At 41.4% G+C, this 19579-nt stretch overlaps 1 protein-coding gene across 3 annotated transcripts in view; it reads left to right on the top strand.

Moving 5' to 3' along the window:
- Positions 1–10000: 10000 nt before the first annotated feature.
- The window catches only part of EIF4B (eukaryotic translation initiation factor 4B), a 30730-nt gene continuing 21151 nt past the window's right edge, over positions 10001–19579 (top strand). Inside the window, exons 1-3 of one of the 3 annotated variants that reach the window (XM_027592600.2) lie at positions 10001–10134; positions 17959–18096; positions 19160–19368. In XM_027592600.2, coding sequence (XP_027448401.1) covers positions 10122–10134; positions 17959–18096; positions 19160–19368 — 360 coding nt within the window. In that variant the 5' untranslated portion in view covers positions 10001–10121. Of the gene's footprint in view, positions 10135–13836; positions 13856–17958; positions 18097–19159; positions 19369–19579 lie in introns of those variants that run through there. The other 2 variants (XM_027592602.2, XM_027592601.2) reach the window with 2 other exon arrangements.

The raw sequence follows: 19579 nt of genomic DNA, 5'->3' as shown, positions 1-19579 counted from the left end.
CCCGGCCATATCTTCCCCACTCTCGTGGGCACACCACTGAGGGGATGCCTGCTTCTTCCCCATAGGTGGAGATTCAAAACTTTCTTGTATTACAACACTTCTGCCGATATCAAAGTCTTCACAGCCAAGAAGACTCTTCTATATTCTGTCCACTTTACTTGCCCCTGCATTGTGCTTCTGTTGACCCTCTTTCTGCAGAGCTGACTAGGAACACAGCTGAGATAATCTGCCTTACTATGCTCTGGATGGTGCCAATTGCCGTGCAAAAAGTTTTTCAGGGAAACTCAATTTATGTGTTGTCCCTTAAAAGTGCTTGTTTTATACATCTCGGTTTTTCCCTCTGGCTTTCAAAATTATTACCTTCATCTGTTCCTCCTTTTCTGCCTTCTTTTGGATAATTTAATTATCTTTTTAGACCCCACTTTAACTTATTTATTGTATTTTTGGCTATGTTTTTTTATATTATTTTTAATGCTTGCCCTAAGGCTTAGAATATATATCCTCAACCTTTCAGAGCCTACTAAGAGTTAATATTGTATCTTCTCGGATAGATGAACCATCATCCTTTATGCTATAGTTGTAATATACACATTGCATCTAAATACATTATAAATCTCACAAGTTTCTAATATTTGCTTTCAACAGTCAAAGGTATTTTAAAGAAATTAAGAGGGGGAAAAAAACCTTTTGTATCCACACAGCAATTTACTATTTCAGATATTCTCCATTCTTTCCTGAAGATCTGAATTTCCCTCTGGTATCATTTCCCCTCAGCTTGAAGAACTTCCCTTGGCTTTCATTATAACGTAGGTCTACCAACAATGAACTTTCAGTTTTCTTGTATCTGAAAATGTATTTATTTGGCCTTCATTTTTTTTTTAGCAGGTTTGAGATATATTTACATACCAGACAATTCACTCATTTAAAGTGCGCGGTTCAAGGGCACTTGGGTGGCTCAGTCGTTTGAGCATCTGACTTCAGCTCAGGTCATGATCTCGAGGTTCTGGGATCGAGCCCCACATCGGGTTCCCTGCTCAGCCAGGAGTCTGCTTGTTCCTCTCTCTCTCCCTCTGCCTCTCCCCTCCCTCTGCTAGTGCTCTCTCTCTCTCTCTCTCTCAAATGAATGAATGAAATCTTAAAAAAATAAAGTATACAATTCAGTGGATTTTAGAGCTCTCAGTAAACTCAGTGGAGTTTAAAGTTCTTAAGAGTGAAGCAAGCATCATCACAATCAATTTCAGAACATTTTCATCGCACCAGGGGAAACCCCATACCTTTCAGTAGGCATCTCCTGTTCCTCTCATCCCCCCAGCCTTAGGTAGCCACTAACCACTTTCTGTCTCTATAGATTTGCCTGTTCTGATCACTTCATAGAAATGAAATTATGCAGTATGTTGTGTTTTGTGACTGGTTTCTTTCACTTAGTATAGTGTTTCGTCCATGTTGGGTAGCATGTATCAGCACTTAATTCTGAAGTACAGAATTCCAGAGTGACCCATTTTCTTCATCTGGCACTTTAAAAATCTTGTTTGTCCTCTGGACTCCATCGTTTTTGATAAGCCCATGGCCATTCAAATTGTTCCACTGTATGTGATGGGTTACTTTATTCTGAATTCTTCTAAGGTTTTCTTATCAGTGGCTTTCATCATATCGACCATGATAAGCCAATATAGTTTTCTTTGTATTTATGCTGTTCAGGGTTTGCTGAACTTCTTGAATCTTAAACAAATGTGGGAAATTTCTTCAAATGTTCTTTGGCTCCATCTCTCTCTCCTCTCTTGCTGAGACTTCAGTAATGTATCTTTTCATAGAGTCCACAGGTCCCTGAGGCTCAGTTCACTTTTTTCTCCAACTTTTTCCCCCTATCTCTTTCAGATTTGATCATTTCTATTGATCTACCTTCAAATATAGAGACTCCTATCATCTCTATTCTGCTGTTAATCTCATCTCACGAAATTTATTTAAGACACTGTGTTTTTCAATTCTAGCATTTCCATTTGGTTCCTTTTATATTTTGTATTTCTCTGCTGAGATTTCCTACCTTTTCATCCATTACAAGTATATCTTATTTTATCTCATTGAGCACAGTTATAACAGCTGCATTAAAGTCCGCCTCTGATCATTTCAACATCCAAGTCATCTTAGGGTTAGCCTCTGTTGATTGTCTTATCCCTCCAGAATGGGTCACATTTTCCATGTTCATGTGTTGAATAATTTTGATTGTATCCTGTGCATTGTAAATGTTATGTTATGGAGACTCTAGATTCGGTTATACCCCTGTGGTAGGCAGAATAATGGCCCCTCAAAGATGTCCACATCTGAATCCCCAGAACCTGGGAACGTGTTATGTCAAAAGGCAAAGGAGAATTAAGGCTGCAGATGGAATTAAGTTTGCTAACTGGATAGATCTTAAAATAATACTAGATTATCCAAGTGGGCCCAATGTATCACAGGGGTCCTTAAAAGTGAAAGAGGGAGGGGGTATCTGGCTGGTTCAGTTGGTAAAGCATGTGACTCTTGATCTTGGGGTCATGAGTTCAAGCCCCCAGTTGAGAGTAGAGGTTACTTTTTTAAAAAAAAGTGAAAGAGGGCACCTGGGTGGCTCAGCTGGTTAAGTGTCTGCCTTTGGCCCACGTCCTGATCACAGGGCCTCCTCCCCCCTGCTCAGCGTGAGTCTGCTTCTCCCTCTCCCTCTTCCCCTCCCCCCTGCTCATGCTCACTCTCACTCTCATGCGCATACTCGCTCTCTCTCTTTCAAATAAATAAAATCTTTTTTAAAAATTAAAATTTTTTTAAAAAAAATTTTAAAGTGAAAGAGGGAGGCAGAAGATAAGTCAGATGAGAGTGATCAATATAAGGATTCAACCTGGTGTTTCTGTCTTTGAAAATGGAAGAAGGGGACCATGAGTCAAGGCATTATACGGAAGTGGAAAAAGCAAGGAAACAGATTCTCCCAGAGAGCTTCCAGAAAGATTGCAATCCTGCCAACATTTTGATTTTAGCCCAGTGTAGCCCATTTCAGACTTCTGGCCCAGAGCCATAAGAGAATAAATCTGTGTTGTTTTAAGCTACTAAGTCTGTGGTAACTTCTCACAGTGGGAACAAGAAACTAATGTATCCTCCAAAGATGTTCATGTTTTTATTTTAGCAAGCCATGAAATTGGTTAGACCCAAACTGCAAACTCTCTCTTACTTGAAATAGACAGGCAGCTCAGACCTTACTTCAATTCTCTCTCCTTTGTTTTTTCTTTCCTCAGCTGAACTGTCTACAGCCTGCTTTATGCATTCATGGTTCAAGGACCAGCCAGAGACTTGGGCAGAATCAACACCAGAACTCTCTCTTCTTCGCAGGATTCCCTCTCAATTGTGAGAGCAGAGACTGTCCTGGGCAATGCCTTTTTTTTTTTTTTTAAGATTTTAGGGACACGTGGGTGGCTCAGTTGGTTAAGCGACTGCTTTCGGCTCAGGTCATGATCCCAGGGTCCTGGGATCAAGTCCCGCATCCGGCTCCTTGCTCTGCAGGGAGCCTGCCTCTCCCTCTGCCTGCTATTCCACCTGCTTGTACTCTCTATCTCTGTCAAATAAATAAATAAAATCGTTTAAAAAAAGATTTTCTTTATTTGTCAGAGAGAGAAACAGAGAGCTCGCACAAGCAGGGGGGGGGAGCGGCAGGCAGAGGAAGAAGCAGGCTCCCTGCTAAGCAAGAAGTCCGATACGGGACTCGATCCCAGGACCCTGGGATCATGACCTGAGCCAAAGGCAGATGCTCAACTGACTGAACCACCCAGGCGTCCCTGGGCAATGCCTTCTTAATGGCAGAAATGTGGCAGGTTTTCTAGCAAAGCTTCAGCCACCCTGGACCACACCAGGCTGTAACACCCCATGTTGGTACCTTTTTCCAGGTTTCAGCTCCCCTCCAAAATCTGCTTGTCTTTGTTCCACAGCTTTCAGATAGTTGTGGGTTTGTTTCTTTTTTTTTTTTAATTTTTGTTCAGAGTTTATTTTTACCTTCAAGAGAGTTAATCCTCTGGGAATCTATTACCACACCAGAAACAGAACTCCTATATAATCTTGATATATATTTAAAATTAATCTTACACAGTAAAAACTCAGTGATAAAAAGACTTTTATTTTGGAGAAATACACATCTTTAAAGCATTGATATATTTTGCTTGGGTTGTGAGGACACAAAGCAGCAAACAATGATAATCTGATTATTTCAGCTATCCAAACTTAACAAAATAGAAGTAACTGCTAAACGAACCATATTCTATTATTAATGGATTAGCTTAGTCCTGGTTATCTGAGAAATGTCTTTGCCCACTTCACCAGAAGGAAGATCATAATATCAACAATTATCATCACAGATTCATAAAATGACAAAAAAAAAAAAAAGATTTTTTTAAGGTACCTGGGTGGCTCAGTTGGTTAAGCAGCTGCCCACAGCTCAGGTCATGATCCCAAGGTCCTGGAATCGAGCCCAGCTGGGGGTCTGCTTGAGGAGTCTCTCTCTCCATTTCCCTCTGCCTCTCCCCCACCTCCCCCACCCCGCTCATAATCTCTCTAATATAAATAAGTAAATCTTTTAAAAAAAGAAGAATGTCAGGGTGCCTGGGTGGCTTAGTCATTAAGCATCTGCCTTCGGCTCAGGTCATGATCCCAGGGTCCTGGGATCAAGCCCCACATCAGGCTCCCTGCTCCTCAGGAAGCCTGCTTCTCCCTCTCCCTCTGCCCTGCTTGTGTTCCCTCTCTCGCTGTGTCTCTCTCTGTCAAATAAATAAATAAAATCTTTAAAAAAAAGAAGAATGTCAAGTTTCCATATATATTTATATATATTAGAAAAAGCATAGTTTTCAAAAGAAAATTTGGACAATTTCAACTAATTATCGTTAAGAACCTCAAATACTAAATTAAGCCAATCAGCTTACTAAATTCAGACTCCAGAAAACAAATATAAACTTACATGCATTTGCTTGTTTGCTTTTGTTTTGTTTTGTTTTTTTTAAGATTTTATTTATTTATTTGAGAGAGGGAGACAGAGAGGACATGCATGCATGAGTAGGGAGAGGGGCAGAGGAAGAAGCAGGCTCCTCCCTGAGCTGAGAGCCCCACGTGGGGCTGGATCCCAGGACCTGGAGATCATGACCTGAGCCAAAGGCAGACACTTAACCAACTGAGCCACCCAGACACCCCCTTGTTTGCTTTGTTTTTAACTTAGTTTCCAAACATCTTTCTAGTTCTGACTAGTCTAAAGGAAGAAATCTTTTTTGCTTTATTCCTGTGAAAGAAGCCACTGCTTTTAAAAGCTATGTTTTCCAGTTCAAGGAACAGTAAATGAATCCAGGCATATGAGTCAATATGTATTATGATAACTTTTGAAAACCTCCTCAGTGAATATAAATTCCTTGAAAATCTGACTTTAGCACCAGCAAATACATATTGAGCACCAACAGTGTTCCACACGCTAATGCACACAAAGCACAAAGATAATCAACACAGATGCCACCCCGGAGGAGTTGGTAGAGCAGGAGGGAAGGCAGTTTGAGGAGGAAGGTGACAAGTGTCAAAAGGAAGGTTGCAGGCACAGTCCTGGTGGGGTTCAGAGAAAAAAGCTCAGAAAAAGCTTCCTAGAAAAGGTAACAACATTTGAAGAGCCCCAGAAAGATAGATTTTATTGTTGACTCATTCGGGTAGTGAAAGAGGAAAGAATATTCCCGGCAGAGAGAAGAGCAAAGAGCAAAAAAAGACTCAATGTTAGGAAAGCACAAGGTATCCGTGGCTGGAACATAACAGTAGACAAGGAGGTTAGTAGGAAGTAAGTGTGAACCAGTAATTTGTGGCTGGAGTAAACACAACCTTCAAAGTCTGCCTAGGCCACGAAGAGTCACGGAAGGTAATCAGCAGGGGAACGTGTTCAGACCTATACTTTAGGATAATAAATCTGGTAGCTACATATTACACTGATTGAGGCAGGGAAAGTCTATAGGCAGGAAGACTCATTAGGAACTAGTATAGTGGTCAGGGTGAGAAATGACAAGGGAAATAATAGGAACGTGGAAAAGAGGATACAAATATGAGACCCTGCAAATGTCAGGGACTTGGCAAGTGATATTTTTTTAAAGTACTTCTCTTTTTTTAAGATTTTATTTATTTATTTGAGAGAGAGAGAGATACCCAGAGACAGCACAAGCGGGGCGGGGGGGGGGGGCGGCGGGGGCAGAGAAGCAGTCTCCCTGCTGAGCAGAGAGCCCGAGGCAGGGCTCCATCTCAGGACCCTGAGATCATGACCTCAGGACCCTGGGATCATGACCTGAGTTGAAGGCAGACACTTAACTGACTGAACCATCAGGTGCCCCCCACCCTGGCAAGTAATTTTTGATAATCAATTTCTGACCCACAAAAACTGAGATAATGCCAGTAAATTTTAGAGTAATTCATTACATAGCAATGGGTAATTAACAGTTTATTCCTTCTGGATTTCTTCAGAACAAATGCCACAAAGTGGTTTACCATAGACTTATTTTGTGATTTTAACAGTTTTATTTTTTAAGAAGTCTTTGGGAAACTGAAAAGAACATGAACCTGATAGCTCTGGCTCTGCAGCTCTGCACTTGCTGGTTGTGAGCACTTGGGTTAGGTACTCATTGTTTCTGAACTTCAGAGTCATTATCTAAAAACAGGATTTTTACCTTAGAGGGGGACACCTGGGTGGCTCAGTCTAAGTGTCTGCCTTTGGCTCAGGTCATGATCCCAGGGTCCTGGGATCAAGTCCCACATCAGCCTCCTTGCTCAGCAGGGAGCCTGCTTCTCCCTCTGCCTGATGATCCCCCCTGCTTGTGTGCACTCTCTCTCTCTGACAAGTAAAATCTTTAAGAAAAAAATATATTTACCTTAGAAGGCCATTGTGAGCACTAAATAAGCTAGTTTGTTAAGTGCTTGATATAACCCTGGGATATATTAGGTGCTTGGTAACTAAGTCTCTCCCTACCCCACATGTCCCTACCTCATCTACTTTTTCTGTATACTTTCTGAAGTCTGTCCCCAATGGCCAACTTTTTTTTTTAATTTTCAAATAACATTCCTTTTAATGATCCAATCCAGAGAAATACAGAATCTCGAGCCTTACCCCCGTCCTACTGAATGGGAATCTAACTTTTAACAAATTCCCCAGGTGATAAGCAAATTCATCGAAACATAACAAGTACTGGACTAGTACATATCCCCAATCTAATATGGCCAAAACAGAGCCTATGTGCCTCTCCAAACCTGCCTCACCTCAGGCTTGGCCGTTTAAGTAAATGGTATCATCCAGGTGTTTATGCCAAAAACAGGGAGTCATCTTTGATAGTTCCCACTCCTGTGCCCTTCACATCTAACCAATCACCAAGTCTAATTCCAAAATATACCTGTATCTGTCTCTTTCCATATCTACCCTCTCATCTAAGCCACCATCTTCTCTCACCAGGATTACAGCAGCTGGGCCAATTTATCCGGTAAGTATATAGGAGGCACAGTGGCTGGGCTCCATCATAATTTCAGGGGCCCTCAAAAACATTTTAGTTTAAAATTATAATAAAAGGGACACCTGGGTGGCTCAGTCGGTTAAGCATCTGCCTTCGGCTCAGGTCATGATTCCAGGGTCCTGGGATCGAGTCCCACATCGGGCTCCCTGCTCGGCGGGGAGCCCTGCTTCTCCCTCTCCCTCTGCCTGCCGCTCCCCCCTACTAGTGTTCTCTATCTTTCTATGTGTCAAATAAATAAATAAAATCTTTAAAAAAATAAATAAAGGGCGCCTGGGTGGCTCAGATGGTTGGGCGTCTGCCTTGGGCTCGGGTCATGATTCCAGGGTCCTGGGATCGAGTCCCGCATCGGGCTCCCTGCTCCTTGGGAGCCTGCTTTCTCCCTCTGCCTCTCTGTCTCTCATGAATAAATAAATAAAATCTTTAAAAAAAAAATAAAATAAAAAATAAATTAATTAATTAAATTAAATAAAATTATAATATAAACAAATGTTTAGGTCAAAAAATGTTTTAATGTATAATATTAACATACTGGCCAGCAGTCATAAAGTACAATTTTATAATTGATTCTGATGAATATTTACATAAATATACACTGATGTAACCACCACCTACATTAAGACACTAAGTAATCCTTCTCAAAATTTTATTTCAAGTCATGACACAAAATTGCATAATTTTATTGCATAAAAATAAAATCCTTCCGTGTTTTCCCAACCCACTTGGAATAAAATCCAAGCTCCTAAACCTGGTTTACAAAGCCTCACACGATTCAACTCCTAACTCTCTCTCAAACTTCATCTTGTACCACTCTTCCTCCTCCCTCACCATAACCCAGCTACCAGCCTTTCAATTCCTCAATTTGTCAAGGCGGTGCTGTCCTGGAGCTTATGACCCAGCTGTGCATCCTCTGCCTTCTCCTAAAGCTCTTCCTAAAGATGTTCACAGGACTGGCTATTTGTAATCCAGATCTGTTGTTCTTTTTTTAAAGATTTTACTTAGGGGCGCCTGGGTGGCTCAGTCCATCTGCCTTCGGCTCAGGTCATGATCCCAGGGTCCCGGGATCAAGCCCCGCATTGGGCTCTCTTCTCCGCGGGAGGCCTGCTTCTCCCTCTCCTACTCCTCCTGCTTGTGTTCCCTCTCGCTGTCTCTCTTTCTGTCAAATAAATAAAATCTTAAAAAAAAGATTTTATTTATTTATTTGACAGAGAGACGGAGGGAGGAAGAGAGAGGGGCAGCTTGCACAAGCAAGGGGAGTGGCAAGCAGAGGGAGAAAGAGAAGCAGACTCCCCGCTGAGCAGGGAGCCTGATGCGGGGCTCCATCCAAGTACCCCAGGATCATGACCTGAGCCGAAGGCAGATGCTCAACGGACTGAGTGCCCCTCCAGATGTGTTTAAATGTCACTTCCTGGAGCGCCTGGGTGGCTCAGTCCTTAAGCGTCTGCCTTCAGCTCAGGTCATGATCCCAGGGTCCTAGGATCGAGCCCCACATCCGGCTCCCTGCTCGGCAGGAGGCCTGCTTCTCCCTCTCCCACCCCCTCTGCTTGTGTTCGCTCTCTCACTGTGTCTCTCTTTGTCAAATAAATAAAAATAAAATCTTTAAAAAAAAAATAAATGTCACTTCCTCAGAGGCCTTCCCTGACCAGGCAGTCTAAAGTTGCATCCAATTATCTTTTAATCAAAGCATCTTAATTACATGCAGAGTACTTATCATTTCTAATATTCATTCACTGCTTATTGTCTCTTTCCCTCACTGGACTATAAAGTCCTTTGGAGTTTTGTTCTCTGTTGTATCAAAAAAATGCCAATAACATGCCTGACACATGGTAGGCGCTCATTAAAAATTTTCAAATAACATACTAATATAGTATATGATAATATATAATAAAATATAGCATTAGGTAGAGGAAGCATGGATAACACGGCTGTGAAATCATAAGGGCCCGGATCTGACTGAAGGTAGTCGATAAAATGAAGGACTAATTGAGGTAAAAGTCCATGGCAATTAAGTGTTCGGTATTTGTTACTTTCTTATTCTTCTAAACATAACCAATTAAAACCATCCTTAGGCAAGATATTGGGCTTGTTTTGCTTCAACAAAAAGCGATTAAAAAAAAAAGCTCAGTAAATTAACCATATATGTCTTCACACGTGGAAAATCAAAAGAAAAGAAACTCAGAATCTTCCCTTTCATAAAGTCAGTTGTGGCACTCCTATTCCGGGGTCCAGCCCACCTCCATTCGGTCCCAGACAACTAGAAACAACATGCCTGACCCCGCCCCTTCCGCTTACCCCACCGGCAGGAAGTCGGCAGATCGTGAAACCCGCCCCCTCGTCCGCGCATAGCCCTTCGTAAAGCGTGAAGGATTTCGCGACAGCCCAGGCCCCACCCCTTTGGCCACATGTCGCACAGGTCTTCCCGTCGGACGCCGCGCCACCTCCTCGCGCTGCTTTACGAACCTAGAGCAGCGCCGCCCCGCCTCCTGTCTCCCTCCTCACCTCCCCGCCCCCTCCCAGTTTCGCATCTCTTAGCCCGACGTCCCGCTATAATCACGTGATTGCCTCATCCGGGTCCTTTGCGTTCTCTCTCCCTCTCCCAACATGGCGGCCTCAGGTGAGTGAGCGGCCGAGCGCGGCCAAGGACCAGGCTCATTAGCCACTCTCCGAGCCTGATCCACTGATTCTCTGGAGTTGGGGAGCGGGCGGCACCGCTTTCCTTCGGACTTTGGGGCTGCGGCAGGCTGGCGGTTTGGCCATGTTAGGTTATCGCCTCGGGATGTTTGGGGGGAGGGGAAGGACACCTTCCCCTCCCCCTCACACCCTTTTCACCCCGTCAGCGCGAGGTTGGAGCGGGGAGTAATGATGGACTCTGGCTTGAGTTGGAGTGATGAGGAGCAGAAAGATCTCTGGGAGGCGTGAGGCCTTCTCATAGACGTGAAGCACTGTGCCCGCGTGGAGGAAGGAAGGAGGCGGTTGGCGCGCGGACCGGTGCACAGTAGACTACGTTTCCCAGGCGCGAGGCCGTTGCGGACGGGAGTGGGGGCAGGGGAATAAAGGGGGGGGGCAGTTAGAACACGAGCGCGAGTCGGTGGAGGGGCGGGGGAAGGCGACGACGCGCGTGCGCGGTAGGAGAGACGAGGGTAGCGGAGACCGGCGCGCCTTAAAAGCACGCGCGAGGGCCCAGATGGGGAGGTTTTACGCGCATGTGGTGCTTTCCCTTATGTCCTTCCACTTTCTCTCCTTCCCGTTTTAGAGTGTGGCCCGGTCCCTATATTTTTCCAAGGGTAAATGTGTTAGGTTTGGAGGTTGAAGCTACTGGAGTTAGGTGGGGGTGGGGAACCCAGTGTGGTGCGCCCACGTGTTGGAGGAGAGAAAGCAAGGGTGGAGACCTAGGTTTCTTCTAGGCTTTTTTTCTTATTCAATCAGTACCTATTTGCTGACCGCAAACTAAGCTAGGTAGGCATGGTTCTAGGTGTCGGGGATGGATAAAATGGTGAACAAGATCAGAACCCTTGACAGCTTCCATTTTGGTTTATTTTGATAGCTCCGATAGCAGAGTTAGGTTTTTCCTTTTTTTTTTTTTTTAAGATAACTGCACAACTGGGGAGTGCTTTTAAAATAATACTAGTGGATAGAGTTGGGGTTTTTTTAGACGACTTTGGAGTAGGGAATATCAGTGTCATACAGTCAGCTTGCATTTCTCAAGGACTTGGCAATGGGCTTTGGAATATTTTCAGCATTCATTTATTTTAGTTTGGGGGATGATATCATGAACATGCATTCTGCAAAACCCTTGAACCCTTGCTATCTCTGGACACTCATTTCTCAACAATAATTTATTTCCTCTGTTACGTAAGTGACTAAGAATTATGTATGTTTTTGGAAAACGTTGAAGGAATTGAGGTGCATTTGAATGTAATACCTTTCATTGGTGTAGCACTTGACAGTTGACCTGGCTCTTGGGTGTATGTTGTCTCATTTGATCCTTTTTGAGATAATGTAGGCAGATAGTGGTATCTCCCAGATGAGAAAGATGAAATTATGTTTTCAAGGTCACATGGCTGCAGGTACCAGAGCAAGGTCGATATCTTTGAGACTTCTGACTGCTCTCCATTATCAACTTGGAAATAACAAGGTTGGCTTCCATGTTCTGATCTTGTTCACCATTTTATCCATCCCTGACAGCTAGAACCATGCCTAGCTTAGTTATCATATGTTGGGGATCTGCCCAAAAACTTCATCTGAATTAGAGTACTTATTTGGGCTGGATTTGCCATTTTGACGGCTTAGTGCCATAATATAGTGAAAAGCCTGTATTCCCCTTTCACTATAACTTGTGGCATTTTTAAGGGTGGAAGACATTTTGGCAGTCTGTGCCCTTCATTTTAAAGAATTGAGTGAAATCTGGACCGGTGAAAGGCATTTGCTTGATGTCCCCTTCTGTTCTTCCACATTTACTGTACCCCCTTTGAGCCCCTAATCTCTTTTCTTTAATTTGGTTCCACAAATCTTTTTGGCTTTGTGTAGTATATGTAAGGGACACTGATAGTATCAGAGTACAAGGTTACATCTGACAGTCTGCCCTTGAGGAATTTGGGATTTATCAGACTTGTTTTCCCACCTTAAATCTTTTCCAGTCTCGTTGATTTTGTTGAGTGGCCAGTATTCCCAGATACGGCTTTGTTAATGAGACTATAAAATTCTTGGTATGTTTTCAGTATACTTCATGATGATGCCCAGTGTCTTGTTGAAAGTAGATCTTATATTTTCTCAGTGAAAATACATGATAGAACTTAACAGCCCTCTTGTAAATGAGACCGAAAAATTCTTTGCAGCAATACCAGTATCCAGTTGACCCATTACTGACTTTTAAGAACTGAAAGTGTCCCAGAGCTGACCATTGAACTGCTCTCCTTACTTACAGGGAATCAAATGTGTTTGATATAGGTTAACATTTTTGTGAGACAAATGCTTTCAAATTGGAAATAGTGCTTGTATGCACAGAAGGCCTTTCATTTGCATAGCACTTCAAAATGTCATATGTGGCATCTTGTTTAATTATTTTCATAGGGAGAGGATGGTATCCAATAATTGTTTTCATATAGTGCTTGTCCTTATAGTTTAAAAGTAGTTTCATTATATGCTGTTCACATATAAGTTTCCCCTGCTATCCAAAAGTGGAACATTTTGTAAGCTGAAATGGCATAAAGCTAAGAAGCAATGACCATTACCTTATAGGGAAATTTTGGGGAGCATTCCCAGACCCAAAAAATAACCTCTCTAATACCTTAGAGCATATCTTGCTAACAAAATAAATCAAGATAAAGTACAGATGCTCACAGGCACAGTTCAAAACTATATGGTGGCTTGATGCTGAGTATAGTTCTTGGGGAATGAGCTTGGACATGCCACTCAGTTAGAAGTGTGTCTGCCTCTGTGATGGCTCACTGCAAAACAAACGCCTGACACTGTTTTCATTTTTTTCTTTTTTTTGTAAGAGCAAAGATTCTCTCTGGATTTCTTTTGGTTAGGGGAAACAAGTATAATAATGTAAGTCTTTCATAAAGGCAAAGTGGCATAATGCAGCCTTTTGAAAAGCAAGGTTTACCTACATTACTATTTTTAAATTCCATTCTCTAGCATATATTTGTTATTCTGGGAGTAGGGTACCCGATTCAGATTCTGAAACTCTGAAAATTCAAATACAGTTACAAGGAGAGTGTCAAAGTAAAACATAGTGTTTCTAAGTAATGTGGTTGTTAAAATATATAAATTTTTAGGGCACCTGGGTGGCTCAGTTAAGCACCTGACTCTTGGTTTCGGCTCAGGTCTTGATCTCAGGGTCATGAGAGCACTGAGTCTGCTTGAGATTCCCCCCCCCCATCCCTCCCCTGCTCACTCACATGGGCACACACTCTCTCTAAAATAAAAAAAAAATCTTTGAAACATATATATATACACACACTTTTAAACAGCTTGAAGTTCTAATTCACATACTATTTGTGTATGGCTTGACAATATACCCTACCACTTTGTATTAGTCTCAAAACATCCTAGAATGTATTCACTTTTCATGAGGGTGGGGGAAAGAACCTCAAGAGTATTGTTTTTAAAAACCAAGTGCATATTTCTTGTCTTTCTTTTTTTTTCTTTTTTTTAAGATTTTATTTATTTGACAGAGCACGAGCAGGGGAAGCAAGAGGGAGAGGGAGAAGCAGGCTCCCCGCTGAGCAGGGAGCCCACCATGGGGCCTGGGATCACCACCTGAGCCGAAGAAAGACGCTTAACCGACTGAGCCACCCAGGCGCCCCCCAAGTGCCTATTTCTCATTATGTGTATGTACACTTACAAGTACACACACCAAAGTCAATTTGAATTTTTATAGCTCTTCTCTTAGAAGCTCCAAGTACTTTGGGTAGTGGTCAGCATGATGTGTATTGGGCGCTTGCTTTATATTTTTTTACATAAATGACCAAATTGAGTGGAAAAAGGTAAGGGGAAGGCAATATGGCCTTTCCCTCCAGTTGTGTCAGTTTGAAGAAGTTGGGTCATGGAACTGAACTGGTGGGTCGAGGTGGTGGAGCATATTCTGACTTGGTTTTTATTCTCTACTATAGTACAGTAAAAGTGAGGCCTGTCAACATCATGATATTGCATTGTATGAAATCTCATGGCTTGGCTCTGAAGAGCAGCGTAATTAGTCTAGTTCTAGGCACTCTGGTATAGGTAGACTAATTGCATTTGTACAGTATTGTTTCTTTAAGGAAACATTTGTTGATCCTTAATTCATTTTTAATTCTGGAGAACTTGGCAGGATTCACTTCCCAGAAAGAAATGCCTTGCCCCATTAGAAGTTTATTTCTTCTGCCACCCCCCCATCTGTTTTCTTCGTATTTACCTATTCTGAACATTTCATATAAACAAAATCATACAGTATGTGGACTTTTGTTACTAGCTTCTTTATTTAGCATTTAGGGGCTAACAACCCCTTTTGTTTGTCCTTTTATTTATTGATGTGAAACCACTTAAACCAGTGGTTCTCAACCATGAGACAATTTTGTATCACCCACAGAGGAGTCATTTACAGTGTCTGAAGGCATTTTTGGTTGTCACATCAGGGTGGAGGTTTTGGTACTGGCTGGAGATAACTGTTAAACATCCTACAGTGCACAGGACAGCCCACCACAACAAAGAAATACCCAGCCTAAAATGTCAGTGATGCAGAAGCTGAGGAACTCTAAATAAGGGTTAAGCTGGTATTAGTTGTAAGAAACCCTGTCTATTAAGGACACAGGTGTTTTGTCTCTTACTTAAGGACTTGTAGACTTAAATTTTTTGAAAATGCTATCTTTTAAGCTCTTATTTAACCTATACGAGTATATAAAGAGCTTCACAGGTACCTGGTACTTGTTCAGTAAATTGCGGGAGTAATTAAGGCAGACAGAATTTAAAATTTCTGGGATGTGTGTGCGTTTTCCCTTAGTCCATGTGGCCTTAAATAATTGAGACGTTTACTGTTTGTTACATGAAGTGGTTGGTTTAACTTTTTAACCAATTCACATCAGATTTAAAGAAAACTAAGAGTTGGACCAGTTTGATTGTGTGGCAAGGGATTGATAAACCTGGAACATTAAACGATGCTTTACTTAATGCAGAAAAGACTGTTGAAATCTTAAACATGTAATGAGCCTAATACTAGAGTAGCAAAGGGCATAGAGGATTTAGATAACATCGTTTCTCAATTATTCGAGTAAAAGAAAGTGGAACAAACACTGGCACCCACTTTAGTTTACTGATTTTACTTTCTAAAGGGCCAGTTCTTTTAAATCTGTTTATATTTGTACTAAGTCGCTGCTGCTAGATTTAAAGAAACATAAGTTACAGATCTTGTGAAAGAATCTTAGCTTGTTTTTAAATGAAGACCATCCATCATCGGTGATTTCTCAGCCAGAGGTTTTTGGAGGGGAGGGCAACAATCAGGAAAAAGGGAGCTACGTGATTTAAAAAGACATTCTGAACCAAACAGTGCTTTAGTTTTTGTTTTGTTTTAGTTATGATGTTTAGTTTATTATTTTGAAATTTCCAATAACATTAAAGGAGAGGAAGATTTGTTGGTCACGAGTCAGGGGTTTTAAAAAAGTCAAGGGATAAAAGTTGAGAAACCCTGATCTAGAAAGTTGGTATAAGCCAGAATCAGACCAAAGACTGGTTAATTCCAGATTCTGCTCTTTTAGTATTAGATGCATATATAGGACGAAGGGGACAGGGGTGCTTTAATCAAATTATTTTTATGTTGAACTTGACCTCATATGGACTGGCCATCAGTTCTATTTTTATTTCCCTAGTAACTAGACAGATCAATAATTGGGTATTATTAGCTAATGATACTAGGTTAAGCCCCATGAGGGTAAGGATCTCTAGCTAGCATCATGTTAGTACCCAACACTTTGAATTAGAGGATGTGGAAAAGATGAAAATAAACCTATACACTGTGAGCATTCCACCTCAGAGGCAGGCTTTATATCTTACTCACATCTGCTTAGTAAATTTCTTCTCCTAGGCCTTTGCATATAAGCTAGGGGCAATATCGATGCTATAGGATCCAGCCTCTGCATAACTGCTTTCTTTCAAAACGTAGAATAGATCCAGAATATAATCTGGTTAATCAGAAGTGATGCTTTTAGAGCAGGACTGTCTTAAAAACAGTCACTTAAAAATCGTGGAAACTACATTCAGCACCGTCTTTTTTCTGTAGTATTGCAGCCAAGTTCATCTGGTTAGCTCATTGAGACCATAATGCTTCAGGTTCTTAGTGTGTCCAGAAGGCTGTTCATAACATTCATAGCAAGCAGGTCATCTTTATTTCCTGAAAGTTGGGTGTTTTGTTTGTTTGTTTAAGGTGGGGGGGGACAGAGGGAAAGAGAGAATACCTGCTGAGTGCAGAGCCCAAAGATGAGGGGGCTCAATCCCACCATCCGGAGATCAGGACCTGAGCAGAAATCAGGAGTCGGCCACTTAACAGACTGAGCCACCCAGGCTCCTCCTGAAAGTTGGATTTTAAAAGAAAGGGTCCTGGGCGGCTCAGATGGTTAAACGTCTGCCTTCGGCCCAGGTCATGATCCCAGGGTCCTGGGATCGAGTCCCGCGTCGGGCTCCCTGCTGCTTGGGAGCCTGCTTCTCCCTCTGCCTCTCTCTCTCTCTTTCATGAATAAATAAATAAATAAAATCTTTTTAAAAAATAAAAAAATAAAAGAAAGGGTCCTGGTGAGAGAGCATCCTTCAGTTAAACAAATGGTTGCATCATGTTACAAATTCTTAGTCTTCGTGGGTTGAAAATTAGATGAGAATTGGAACATGGAGGAGGAACTCATGGTTATAAAAGCCACAAAAACTGGTCTTTGTTACAACAGAGCTGCTTGCTTTTTTCTTATCATGTAGGAGCTACTCTCAGGAGCCAGTTTTAGAACTTCAGTTAGTCCTTTCAGTTCTTCTGCAGTAGCTCCTGACCGGTGCCATCTCAGAAAAAGTCCTGAGAACTAAATAGTTAGAGAGCCGAAGTCAGTCCACTAAACAGAGCCATTTGGAAATTTGTAAAGATTTCATAACCACGGAAAACATTAGAATGTGTTGGTTCTTAGGGGTTTTTTATGATTTTCTTGCAGCACCCTATCTCGTCTTCATATGTGGTGTTAGGGAAGGAGAGAATTTTTTTTTTCCTAGAGGGCAGGGAGAGCCAGCTCTGTGTAGAGTCTTATTGTGTGAACACATTCAAATGACAGTAACACAGTTTACTGTGGTTATGATACCCCCCTTCTCCCATAGAACTAATAACAAACTTCTTAGAGGTTGGCGCTCCTGTGGGAAGAGCCCTAGATTTGGTATCCAAAACCGTGGGTTTAATTCTAGCTCTGCTATCTAATATCTTTGTAACTGTAGGATTTAACCTCTCTGAGACTTAAGTTTTCTTTTCTGTGAATTGATAGTAATGATTCCTGCCTCATGTGGTCATTTTACGAGTATCAAACAATCCTCATAAATGCCAAAAAGAATATGTTATTAGGGGTAGGAGTTTTGTTTTAGTTCTTTGTATACCAGGAGCAATGGATATAGTCGCCTGGATTAAAAACAAATAGTTTCTAAATTAAAAAATTTCCAATGATACATGATTGAATATAGTAGAAAAAAGGTTGACCCCACCCCAGTCTTAATGTTGAAACTCTTTGTAGACCTTTTCCCATACATAAGCAATTTATTTTGTCAGTTTTCATTGGGTTTTCTTGCTGTGCCAATATATTGTACTTTGTCCCTATTTACATCTGTGTAGTATACCATCGTATTCTTTGGTGGCCCTCTGTGTTGCTTTCTTTAACAGTAGTGCACTGTACAACTCTAATACTCAAGGAGTGATAAATAATCTTTTTTTGCCTTTTTAAAACAGCAAAAAAGAAGAATAAGAAGGGGAAAACTATCTCCCTAACAGACTTCCTGGCTGAGGATGGAGGGACTGGGGGAGGAAGCACCTATGTCCCCAAACCAGTCAGCTGGGCTGATGAAACAGATGACCTGGAAGGAGATGGTAATTTTTTTTTCCCCATCATGCTTGGAGTTTTCATTCTCTTTAAGGCCAAACCCATTCCATAGTAATGGTTCACACTTGTAATCTGAAAGGAACTTACTCATTTTATAGAACCCTAAGTCTTATATTTGTATATTTCATAGAATTTTAGATTTAAGTTGTAAGAGTTTATGATTAGGGACTGAAGGGGAGATTCAGGAGAGCTTAGTACTAATTCTGTCTCTTTTGTTAACAGACTCTTCTCAAGGTATTAATTTAACCCTCATTTTCATTTCAAAAGTTGAGGACTAGATTACTAAAATTCTATGATGTCCTGATGTTACAATGTAATCTATAAGCTGTTTATATTCAGAATCAAGAGAATAATTTGTTCTGGGAGCTATTTTTATGAAGTCATGGATAAACAACTGGTCTGAGGAATGGGACAAAATTGAGTTGTGTTGGTTTTGTTTCATTTTTAAGAGGAGAATAAACCATGAAGAAAACACTTTGTCCACCCAAAAAGTTAGGAATATGAGAGTTGTCAACAGTGTTTAAATAGATTTGGACTGAGAGGGTTCGAGTCCTGCCTGTACTAGGATTATCATCTTCTGCTCTGCCATCTTTGTGATCTTAGGCAAGTTATTGAATCTTCTGAAATCTGAGTTTCCGTTTCCGTAGAATGGGAACAACCTCACAGCGTTATTAAAAAAAGATGGGATATAATGAATATAAAATACCTGGCTCATCGTAACAGTCAGTAAATAGTTGATACTTTCTTTTTCTTTGCTGCATAAGGAATAAGAGTTACCTTACTGTTAACAAAAGCCTGGGCCTTTAAAGACCTTAAAATGCTTAGAAACCAAGAGACAGTGAATACTGAGTCTTTTTGCAGTGCTAACCTGATTCTGACATTTCAGAAGCACTGTGTCTTTGTAAAGTTCCCTTAATTTAAGTGCCTTTTTATCTGTTTCTTTCCTGACATAGCTTATTTCATCCTTGGTACTTAGCATGAGTCCGCTTATTCTACAACAGCAGTAAGGGAAGTTTGCTGTAATTTCTTCTGTTCACTTTCCTATCCTAGTTTCAACCACTTGGCACAGTAATGATGACGACGTGTACAGGGCACCTCCAATTGACCGTTCTATCCTGCCCACTGCTCCACGGGCTGCTCGGGAACCCAATATCGACCGGAGCCGTCTTCCGAAATCGCCGCCCTATACTGCTTTTCTAGGGAACCTGCCCTATGATGTGACAGAAGAATCCATTAAGGAATTCTTTAGAGGATTAAATGTAAGTGTAAAGGTTTAAGGCAATTAACTCGATATGGAGAGTAGCATATTGGTTGTGACTGTCCCTGAATTTCTAAGCTGGGAAAGAGTCTCAGATTGTATCTAGACTTGGAAGAAATGGGTATATAATTGATTAAGTGGCATTTAGGCCCTTTGAGAATGTTCTTGTCCCACACCAATCAGATAGTCTTTATTTACTTATTTATTTTTAA

Source organism: Zalophus californianus, chromosome 9 (genome assembly GCF_009762305.2).
Source record: "Zalophus californianus isolate mZalCal1 chromosome 9, mZalCal1.pri.v2, whole genome shotgun sequence".
Lineage (NCBI taxonomy): Eukaryota > Metazoa > Chordata > Mammalia > Carnivora > Otariidae > Zalophus > Zalophus californianus.
This window is presented reverse-complemented; position numbering and strand designations above follow the sequence as displayed.